The sequence below is a fragment of the Mustela nivalis genome (assembly GCF_964662115.1).
Source record: "Mustela nivalis genome assembly, chromosome: 9".
In the NCBI taxonomy this organism is placed as follows: Eukaryota; Metazoa; Chordata; class Mammalia; order Carnivora; family Mustelidae; genus Mustela; species Mustela nivalis.
The window spans coordinates 27367997-27380191 of NC_139028.1; the positions used below are offsets into that span (position 1 = coordinate 27367997).

The 12195-nt window shown below is 40.9% G+C and overlaps 1 protein-coding gene across 1 annotated transcript in view; it reads right to left on the reverse strand.

Moving 5' to 3' along the window:
• SIAE (sialic acid acetylesterase) overlaps window positions 1–12195 on the reverse strand; it is a 38559-nt gene that overhangs the window by 23346 nt on the left and 3018 nt on the right. Inside the window, exons 2-3 of the mRNA XM_082749011.1 lie at window positions 10867–11028; window positions 2700–2875 (exon numbers count right to left, since the gene is read on the reverse strand). Coding sequence (XP_082605137.1) covers window positions 2700–2875; window positions 10867–11028 — 338 coding nt within the window. The remainder of the gene's footprint in view (window positions 1–2699; window positions 2876–10866; window positions 11029–12195) is intronic.

Below are 12195 nucleotides of genomic sequence, written 5' to 3' on the forward strand. Positions count from 1 at the left end.
ATCTATCAAAATTACAGTAGCCTTTTTTTGCAGAAATGGAAAAGTATATCCTCATATTCATATGGAATTGCAAGGAACCATGACTAGCAAAAAGCAATCTTGAAAAAGAAGAATAAAGTTGGAAGACTTATACTTCACAACTTTGAAACCTTTGTAGAAGTATATAAACAGTATGGTATGAGGATAAGCAGAGACATATAGACCAATGGAAATAAAAGAGGAAGCCCAGAAATAAACACACATATATGGCCAATTGGAATTCCAAGAGTATGATAGCAAAAGGCTAGTCCTCAACAAATGATGCTGGGAGAACCGGATATCCACTTGCAAAAGGATGAAGTTAGACCTTCACCTTATACCTTCACCCAATAAAAACTGACCCCCCAAAATGGATCAAATAATCCAAAAAATGGATTTATGGTAAAACTATAGAATTCTTAGAGGACAACACTGGGGAAAACCTTTGTATTTGGCAACAATTTCATCAGTATGACACCGAAAGCATAGACAACAAAACATTAATAAATGAACTAGACTTCAACAAAATTAAGAAATTTTGTGTATCAAAGGATACTCTCAAGAATGTGAAATGACAACCTACAGAGTGGGAAACTATTTGCAAATCAAATATCTGAAAAGGGATTAATATCTAGAATATATAAATAATTCCTACAACTCAACAACAAACACCCCAATTGAAAAATGGACAAAGATTAAGGAAGGTACATATTGCATGGCACACTGGGTGTTATATGCAAACAACGAATCATGGAACACTACATCAAAAACTAATGATGTACTGTATGGTGACTAAGATAATGTAACAAAAAATAATAAAATTCTTTTAAAAATAAATAAAAAGAACTTAGTTCCCCAAGAAAATATATAAATGGCCAATAAGTACATGAAATAACACTCAACATCATTAAATCATTAGGGAAAAGCAAATCAAAACTACAATCATATCTACTAGCATGGCTATAATAAAAAAATTTTTTTAACTAACAAAAAACTAGAAAGTAACATGTGTTAAAGAAATTGAAACCTTTGCAGATTCCTAGTAGGAACATAAAATAGTACAGGCACTGTGGAAGAATGGTTTGGTGGTTCCTCAAAAGTTAAACATAGAACTAACAGATGATCCAGCAATTTCCCTCATAGGTATATATCCAAAAAAACTGAAAGCAGGAACTTGAACAGATATCTGTAAAGCGATGCTCCTAGCAGCATCATTCACAACAGCCAAAAGACAGAAACCCCCAAGCATCCACCAACAGAAGAATGCATAAACAAAATGCGTCATAAAAAAGGGCAAAATTTTGATATATGCTACAACACGGATAGACCTTGAAAACATTATACTTAGTAAAATGAGTGAGACATAGAAGGACAAAGATTGCATGATTCCATTTACAACAGCATCTAAAAAAGAAGAAAAAGAAAGGAAGATGGTTTCTAGGCAGAAAATGAATGCATGAATGAATGAAGGAATGAATGAACTAAAGAACGAATGAATTTAATACTTGGGAATAAATCTAGCCAAGGAGGTAAGAGACTTATACACTGAAAACTGAGGTACAAGAACAGGCAAATTCATAGGAAGAAAGCAGAACAGAGGTTACCAGGGGCTGGAAGAGGGAGAGAAAAGGAGTTCTTGTTTAATGGGTACAGAGTTTACAACAGGGATGATGAAAAATCTTGAGTACAGATACTAGTGATAGGTACTCACAGGACCGTGAATATGTTTAATGCCCCAGAGTTGTACACTTGGCAATGGTTAAAATGATAAATATGATGTTATATTCATTTTAACAATGATTGTTTTAAAAAGTACATTTTGAGGGCGACTGGGTGGCTCAGTGGGTTAAGGCGCTGCCTTCGGCTCAGGTCATGATCTCAGGGTTCTGGGATCAAGTCCCACATTGGGCTCTCTGCTCAGCGGGGAGACTGCTTCCCTTCCTCTCTCTCTGCCTACAGAGTGGGAAACTATTTGCAAATCAAATAGTTGATTTGCCTATTTGTACTCTCTGCCTACTTGTACTCTCTGTCTGTCAAATAAATAAATAAAATCTTTAAAAAAATAAAAATAAAAATAAAAAGTACATTTTGAAAACAAAGTCTCAGAAATACAGTAATTTGCTCCAAGTCATACAACTGATGAAAGGCAAAGCCAACATTTGGTCTCAATTTGTTAAATCTCCATGACAACAAAAGACGTGTATTCTACTAGATGCATAGCTTAAAACAAAATCTAATTGTTTTGATTTCCTAGGCTCTCTCCAGAAGCTCATCTTCTAAAACCTATCAAGAAGAAGAGTAATCTACTTTGTCTTCAATTTGATATGAAATCTCTCTGACCATGAGATACTCCAGCTTCTGCCTTTAGCTCAGGGAGGAAAGAGTGCCCCACACCCTTGCAGTGCACCAGGCGTGATTAAGAAAGGCTCTGGAGTCACCTGGCTCTATTATTAACTGCTGACCTTAAGCAGGTCATTTTAACCTCCCTGGCCAGTGTCCCCATCTAGGAAATGAATGATCTTCACCTCATCAAGTCATTAAATCAAATTATTACATTCCAAACACTTAGAACAGATTTTGGCCTCTGGTAAAAAAGAAGGTTTCTACCTCCTCCTTCCTCCTTCTTTTTTCTTCTTCTTCATCATCATCAACATTATTAACACTGAACTTCTGAAAATTACCTGTGAAACTGTCATCTGCATGTTACTCTGCCCACTGCAAAGCCAGACATCTCCAAACAGGACATCATGAACTCTCAGCGTGCTGTTCGTTCTCCCAAAAGTCTGTTGTGCCACCATCTCGTAAGGTCCCCCAGGCTTCACAGGATCCAGAACCACCACCCAGCTGTTAGAGTGTCCTGAAAGCATTAAGAGGCTCCAAGGAATTAATCAATCAATTAAAATGAAATTAAAGTCCAGTCCTGCCATGCGTCACACTCATTTGTGGCTAAACCCAGACATTGTGATGAGCTGAATTCAAAGATAGGAAGATTGGCCAAATTTCACACAAGCAAATAGAAATAACAAAACCAGTGGCATTTCTATCCTTAATCTGTACCAGTCCCTCCTTCCTTGTAACTGAAGCATTTACAGGAAAAATAACTCACTCGGTTATAATCCTAAGTGAGAACAGACAAAAACATACTGAGATTAAAATTTAGGGAGTTTAATTTAAAAAAAAAACATTAAATAGAAACTCTCATCCAACTGCCAATATTAATAGAATTGTAATCTAATGGATTTACAGTGCCCCAAACTAGTCTGTATTATATAATCAAAAATGAACACAGGTTAGAGAAAATCATTTACAATCTGGAACTTTCCCCTTACTTGATGGTATCATCCTTGTCATAGCTCCCCGACCCACGCCCCATGTTGCATCCAAGGATTAACACTACCGTTGGGTCTGGGTTCTCCAGACTCACAGGTGAGCAGAGAGAGTGACATACAAGGAAACGGTAGGAGAATACAAATTAATCTCTATGAAGAAGCTATTCAGACGTGCCCAATTAATTATTTTCAGAGTTATTTACCAGACACAAGGTTTTCGGACTCAATTAGGAAGATGAAAAAGCTATCCAAGACCCTATTTCAGAAATGCATAGCATATTCCTTAAGAACCACCCCCCTACCACCTTCCTACCTCTCACCCACTCATACTACCACCACTGCCAACATCATACTCGGAAACTTAAGGAAAATATCTTCAAAATGGCAAAATTATGCCTCGGAGAACCAAACAACATGCATAAAGTTGAAGAAATGTGAGTGAGAAAAATAAAGAACATAGAGAAGTGATCATTTTAAAATAAATATTATTGGCACAATGCCAAAGAATACAAAATCATTTCTAATCCATGCCCATCAGATCAATGTTAGTTCAAAGGGAAACAATGGTAAGAACTGGAAATGGAGCAGCCTGAAGTCATCACAGCAACCTGTAAAAAAAATAATAATGAAAAAATACTATCCAGGTGCCTACTGTGTGCTAGACACGGTGCTAGGTTCTTCCAAATCAGCAAAAGCTATGCAGGAGCATGAGGGGTCCAGATGCACGACAGGAGATGAGTAACAGCTTGGGCCATACAGGATTGCTCAGTCTTGGGGAAAGTGTCGAAAAGGCCCAAGGCACCAGCAAAAGGGTACACGCGTGTTCCTCTCAAAAGTAAAACTGACTGAGATTGCTTCTCCCGTCTCTTGGAGGTCAGTTAAAGCCAGGTCCAAATGTTCACTATTGTTTTTACACCACCAGTAGCCAGACAGCAACATATTAAATGTATAATTCACCTAAAGCGGAAAAATCACTGTTTTGGAAACAGTGGGCAGCTAGTGCAGATTGTGTCGCACAGGTGTGATATGTGCCGTATGGCTCATGCTTCTGAGCAGACAGACACGCCAATCTGTCCCAACAACAGGCTTGCCAAGGTCTTTCCAGGCTTCTTGCACGGACATATCTTCCCGAAGCTCTGTCCTTCTGCCACCAACGTTACTCATTTACTGATGAGGAGGTCAAAAAACTTAGGCAGGACGATTTTTTAGCTCTTTACTACTAAACAATCTACTTCTACTCACTGTTGCTTACTAGATATTTACACTTTGCCTCAGTCACACAGTATGTCACACCAGTATGGCTGGTGAACAAAATGGTCTTCACTGGGCCCTCTGGAACAAAACGTTTTGCTGCCCAGCAACAAGAAGAAAAATAAGAGCAAGGGGAGACGTTTGGACAAGAGATGGCAACATCGGCCTACGACAGCAGGAGGATGAGCTCCTTCTAGAACCTAAATATTCTGAAGAGGACTAGGGATGCAGGCCTGACGCTTATCCCCAAGCACTGCTCTCCTGAGGAAAGCTCTCAGCTCCCTCACAGACCCTGGAGAACTGCCTCTGCCCTGCTCCTCAAGTTCTCTCAGTTTCAAGCGGTTTCCCTCTCCCACTTGATAAAAATAAATAAATAAACTCTGACACAATAATGAGGGTTAAGTGAAGCTGCCTGGCTGGGAACGCAGGAGACACCAGACCCACTGCAGAGAGCTGACTAGGGGTCAAACTAACTCAGAAACAATTCGGTTAAAACAACAAAGATTCCCTCCCTGGTTAAGTACACACAAAGGAGGGCAACCCCTGCGAAGGCTGCTTCTTAGACTAAAGGCAAGGGTAGAATGACAAAGGCAAAAGTCACCCCGTTTCCCACAGAGAACGGCTGGATAAAGCGGAGCTCACCACAGGATGATGAAATCCACTTAGAGTATTTAGAAACTGTGTTGACCCACCACATCCATGAGGTTGAAGCCAAACAATACAACTGAGTCGCTAACAAGAGTGGGAAGTTCACCCCCCAGCTGGCTTTCCGCTGATCCTGATGGGCTTTCCGAGCAACAGCGGCTCTGGTTCCTTCTTCTGGGCCCTCATCACCTGCCATCTTACCACCTCACTTAGCAATCCAGGCCCAGGTTTCTGTACATTCTCATTTTTGTTGCATTCAAATTTCTGCTTCCTCCCATTCTTTCTTCTCCCATGGGAGAAGATTCATGTCCTTCCCTCATTATAAAGTGTCTTTGAGTGCTTACCGTGTGCCAGGCTTGCCATCAGGTAACCCACAGAGAGTAAAGGCCAGCGCTGACCACGCAAACCAATTAGGGCTTTGTGTTTCCGTGTCCAATGGTGAGCGTATCTCGTGGCCTATTTCTTCCTGTCCCTCTTCTCTTCCTACTTCTCTACATACCGGGACAAGGGCTTAGGTAAAGAACTCTTTTTTTTTTTTTTTTCATTCCAACTCCCTGACCAACCCCCACCTCAAAAATCGGAAGAACAAATCATCAAAGGGAAAAAAAAATTAAAGGAATTTGTCTAAAGACATGATTAGTCATAAAGTGCTTTCATGCTTTCTTCCCTTTTGCTATTCACATCAGATGGTAATTAGTTTTCGGGTTATTGTGCCAAATCTCAGATGCCAAGAGAAAAGGGAAAATTATCCATGACCGTTCCCTTCCCAAAAGGAAAGCCTAGAGCTGGAAGAAGCAGCCTTATTTGCTTCTTCCCACAGAAACCCTGGCACTTCACCAGCCGCAAATCAGCTCAGTGATTTGTGGAAGTGACTGGGAGATCTCAGTGCCCAAAATGCCCCTTGACAACCTACATTTATTCTGTATAAAGTTCACCTCCACCACCACCAAATATGAATGTAAAAAGAAAAAAAAAAGCTTGAGTATTTTTCTAGCAATAAAACTGTTTATGCAAGTTGTTTAAATGATAGCACACTACGGCAGACACAGTGACCCCCCATAAGTCACACCCTTATGTAGTCCCCTCCCCTTCAAATACAGGCAGAATCTGTGATTTGCTTCTAACCAACAGAAAATGGCATGGGGGAGGAGATGTCATTCTCGTGATGACTTGGTTAAAGATAAAGGAGTTTTGCCAATGGAATTAAAGTCCCTAATCAGCGGACTTTAAGTTAATGAAAAGGGAGAAATCCTTGGGTGGGCCCCGACCTAATAAGGTGAGCCCTTTAAAATAAAGAAGGTCTTGGGGCGCCTGGGTGGCTCAGCGGGGTAAGCCTCTGCCTTCAGTTTGGGTCATGATCCCAGGGCCCTGGGATCGAGCCCCGAATGGGGCTCTCTGCTCAACAGGGAGCCTGCTTCCCTCTCTCTCTCTGCCTGCCTCTCTGCCTACCTGTGATCTCTGTCTGTTAAATAAATAAACAAAATCTTTAAAAAAATAAAATAAAATAAAGAAGGTCTCAAGATCGGAGACTTGGAGCCACAGAATTGCTTCCACGAATGCTGTCGGCATAAGGAAATGAATCTGCCTGCAATCTACAAGAGCGGGGCATCATTCCCTAGTCAAGCTTCCAGACGAGAACACAGCCCAGCCAACACTTGATTTCAGTCTTGTGAGACCCTGAGCAGAGAACCCAGCTGAGTGATGGCCCAGGCGTCCAGATCGCTAGAAACTGGGTCATAATAAATATATGTTCTCGTAAGCACCTAAGTTTGTGGTAGTTTCTTTATTATGTAGCATAGAAAAGGAGCATGCATGCTAACACTGCAACTGGGAGCTTTTTGCTTCTCTAAGGGGTTTAAGCTTTTTGGAATTCTCTAAGTTAGAGAAAATATCTCTGCTTACCACAGTCGTGATGACAAATCCAGACACACCCTCATGTTACCACCCCCCACGCACCCCCCATGTGCATCAGAGTGAGAGGATACACGCTTCCCCCCCTTCATTTTATTCCTTATGTCTGAAAGAATCATCAAGCATCATTTGACAAGATGGTCTGAATAGGCCCATACCTGACCCATATTCCCAATCATTCCCTCAAGTTTTTAATTTTCCCAAAGCTTGAGTGTCAGTCTGCTGGACAAAAACCTTCATGCTGTTAAATCCATTTTGTTGCGGGTACCCGAGGGATTGATTATAGGTAATAAGGTAAATATTAACAGAGATAGAGTGACAAATTGAGGTAGTCTAGCTGAAAATCCCAGAGCCCTCATGAAAATTCAGACAGAAATCAACCCTCTGATATATCCTGTAGTGTTTCCTTTCAGAAGCATTTTCTTTGCTGCCCTATAAAATTTCCTATATGTTTGCGTCCTTTACTCCAAATAACACTTTATCTGTTTTGCTTCTTGTGCAGAACAGAGTGAGATGCCCCTATTGGTAGTTCATGGATCTACATACAATGCATACCTTTCTTCCTTACCAAGTAAACGTGGACAGCCTAATAAAGAGATCTACCCCCACTGCTACCAATAACAGCCCCCCTTTCCCTGTGAAATTATCGTCAATAGTCTATGAATCACTCGGTTCCCTTAGGGTGCTGCTGAATATTTTAACTTCAAATGACACATCACTCTGCAGTAAAGCAACAGAAGCATTACTTAAACCTAAAGTACCGAATGTGAATGGAAAGCATGAGAGAGTGCGTTCCTGCAGGATGGGCATAATTTGTATTCTTTTTCGTATTTTCTAGGGTTTCAGGGTTTTATACACAATAAGCCTTCAGTTGATATTTATAGGATTGAACTCAATACAAGTGAGCAAGTTCTCTATCACCATGAAGGAAAAGAAAGGCTCACCCCCTTGTTGTCACTACCTACCCTCATGTCCCATCTCTGGCCATTCCCAATATTGGTCTTACAATAGCCATGAGGGGAAAAAAGACTTAAAATAATGCATAAGAACATTTTTAAAAATCTGAAATGCTATATATATGGGCAAAGATCAAGATGCCCCTATAAGGAGGTTTATGGATCTATATTAAATAAATACCTTTTTTTGTACCAAGCAAATGTGGAGAGCCTAATAAATATATATAAAGTATACACATACATATGTATATATGTATATACATATAAATATATATATATATCTTCTGTATCTACCATTATAGTACTATGTTGCCTCTGTCTTCTAAATATTTATTGGTATGTTAATTATTGGCACCAAGAATATCCTATTTATTATATTTAAACTACAGTGGTTCTTTGGATTTATAAATCGACATCATTTACTGAGATTACACTCAATAAATACTCTGTGCTGCTAATTTCTGAGATGGACACAACACAAAAAGAAAGCACTGCTCATCTCTTGAATTCCTTTTCAGTTTATCCTATAGGTCACCAGTAGCATTTAAATCTAACAGAGAACAATTTCTCAATCAGCTTAAGCTTCCCTTTTAACTCTTAGTCTTACCCAATAACATTCCTACCTCAAGAAGTTTTAAAATCCAAGAACTAGAAGCACTCGCCTTGCATCTACGGCTGGTACATAATAGTTAAAAATATTCATTGAATGGAAATTAATTACAAAGAGCCTGCACCAGGGTCTGGATCACTCTGAATTGGATATTGACAAGAACTGATTCGGCCATCTTTGTTTTTAAGGGCCAAAAGGATTTCCATAAGCTTCCCAGTTATCCATATATTCAACTCACAACTCAAACCACCAACTCCCACCTTCACCCCACTGCTCCCCAGAGTACCCTCCTTACCCGTCTGCCTCTCACCTTGAATACTCCATAGCTATATTGCTACTTCTAACCAAGATCTGATCCAATCTCCACTTGACCCAGCCCTGACTGTGACTTCCTGCCTCCAGTAAATTCCAGCTATGTTCTTCCCATGCTACCTTACATGGCTTTATCTCTTCTAGACAGAGAATCCTTTGTAGGACCTGTCTGCTCATGGAAGCTTCTGTTTCTCAACTTCTTGAACATCCCTGCAGCCACCACCTTGGGTAAGGCCTTCACAGTCTATTGCCAGAATCTCATAACTGCCTACCAGTTCTCACCACCTCTACTCTTACTGATCTCCAACCCATTTCCCACCGTGCTGCCAGAGTCATCTTTCTAAAATACAAATCCAACTGAGTTATTTTGCTGCTTAAAATCTAAAAATCCAAACCAGAATATATACTCCTTAGCAGTGACAGACAAGCCTTCCTACATTTCCAACCTTCTCCCCCTCATCTGCCAGCAGTCATACACCACAGCGTTCAAGCAAACCAGCCTGTTTGCCATCTCGCCAAGGACCCGTGCTCACTCACACCTCCATGCTTTCGTCCAGGCTATTCCCCCTACCTGGTTTGCCCTACTCATCTTTCAAGATAAACCTCAGGCTAAGTGAGTTATTTCCTCTAGGTACCCCCAGAGCACACTGCACTTCTAGACTGTGGCACCTAACGCACTTACCTGTCATTGCTTATTATTTTTCTCTCTCCTCCCCTATCTGTAAGCTTCCTTAGAAGACCACATCTAGGGGTGCCTGGGTGGCTCAGTCATTAAACATCTGCCTTCATCTCAAGTCATGATCCCGGGGTCCTGGGATGGAGCCCCACATCAGGTTCCCCGCTCAGCAGGAAGCCTGCTTCTCCCTCTAACTCTGTTTGCGTTCTCTCTCTTGCTGTGTCTCTCTCTGCCAAATAAATAAATAAAATCTTTAAAAAGAAGAAGAAGAAGAAGACCACATCTATCTCGCTGATCATGGTATCACCACTACCAGCACAGTCTCTGGCACACGGGGACTCAATAAATATTTGACCGACTAAATATAACAATATAGTGGCAGCTAACATTTATTCAGTACTTCCTGTGCGCCTGGCACTGTTCTAAGTACTTTACATGTGTAAATTCATTTAATCTTTGCAATAATTCTAAATATCATTTTTAAAAATATCTTATTTATATATATTTGAGACAGAGAGCACAGAAGAAGAGTGAGAAGGAGAAGCAGACTCCCTGCTGAGCATGGATCCCGATATGGGACTTGATCCCAGGACCCTGGGATCATGACCTGAGCCAAAGGCAGCCACTTCACTGACTGAGTCACCGAGGCACCCTTAAATATCAATATTATCCCCACTTCAAAAATAAGGAAATTGTGATGCAGAGACATTAAATAACATGCCTGAGGTTTTATGGTGATAATGTTACAGAGTCAGAACCTGAAGCCAGACAGTGAATCCAGAACCGCCTCTCCTTCATATATGATTCAGTTCAAACGGTAGTTCCTGCAGAAACCGTCTCTTACCATCCAGTCTGAGTGAGACGTTTCTCTTCTGAATCCCATGACACCCTATATACACCTTGACCATAGTATTCATCACGCTGCAATTTATGACTTGGTGTCTATTCCCATTACTCCATGAGACCGTGGACGGCAGGGGCTTTGACTTTGTCTTGATTTCCTTTGTATCCCCAGGGCCCTACACATGGTAAATACTTGAGCTCTTAGGGATGGTGGATGGCTGCGATAACCTAAACTGGAGCCCAAGCATTCATTTCCAGATTATCCAGCAGGTGGCAGAAGAGGACAAAAGCTGAACAGAGGACCAGCCTCCTTACCTTTCACACTTGTCACTTTCCTCATGATGGTTTCCTGACCTTGCCACAGAGTCACTGTCACCGTGGCTCCCGATGTGCCATAGCCCCAGATCACTGCCCCGGCAGGCTCCTTCTGCAGCACCATGTAGTTATTGATGTATGAGGCGAAGCGAAAGGCGACATCTAAAAAATGTAACAAACCCTTAGAAAAGCGTCATCACCAATTAAACCTGCTCAAACAGCAAGGAACAGAAAGTATACAGGACAATTTGACTATATCCAGCCCTTTTCATTCTTCTAAGCCCAGATCTTATTCCTCCCAATTAGGTAAGCGACCTAACAAGAACGGTTGCCAACAATAGGCATCATAGTACAAGGTGACCAATAAAAGAAAAACTCAAAGAGCCTAGGGCAACCCATGTGCCACCAGCCTCCTCCCCCTCAGAGCTCCTGATCTGACTTTGCCCTGGGGCTTGGGCCTGCTGCTTCACTTTCTCCCCCCATATTGCTAACATGCTCCTCTTATACACCCCACAGATGGTATTTATGAGAAAAATAAACCACTTCCTTCCCCTACTTTCTATTACCACGCCCACTCCTTGTTGCTGGGAATAAAGAAACCTGTCTCCCTCCAATACAGCCTTCCCTAATCTTTCCCCTCACTCTTTATCTCCCCTTTTCCATCCTACCAGTGTCGATTTCCCACAAAGAATTCCCCTTATTGTGGTGGGGTTTTTTTTTTTTGGACAACCCACTGAAAATTCTAAATAAGCATTTATGAATATCTGCAATGTCTGCTTCCTTCTGAGGCAAGTACGGATAAATTAAGATGAAATAATAAGGTCAGTGAGAAAGAGAAGGTCAAAATGTCAGAACAAAGGTCTTCTGTCTCAATTTTACCCATCTCACAAGCTAAATTATATAAAAAGAACAAGAGGGAGAGCACTTGAAACTGCAGATTCTATTCTAGAGTCACTAACAAGACTGAATAAGAACTCACTTTAACGAGATCATTCCTATTTTTAACATGCAGCCTATATTGAAGTATTTTATTAATAACAAGCATCTATCCAAATTATCTCAGTGAGTTCCTCATCAAAACTTAACAAGGGGAAAAAAAAAAACTTAAGTTATGTCCCAATTTGTCTGAGCAAAACAGACTAAAATCCCTAGAAGAAAATAATTAACAAAGTTATGGGTTTTTTTAAGGGCTTTAAGCAAAAATGATAGGCAGGAAGGAGAATGAGAACTAACAAGGTTGACATTTTCCTCCCTGGAAGCTACAAATAAGGATGGCCCCTTAGGCTATGCTTAACAGGACAGCACAGTTAATGGGGTCTATCCCACACA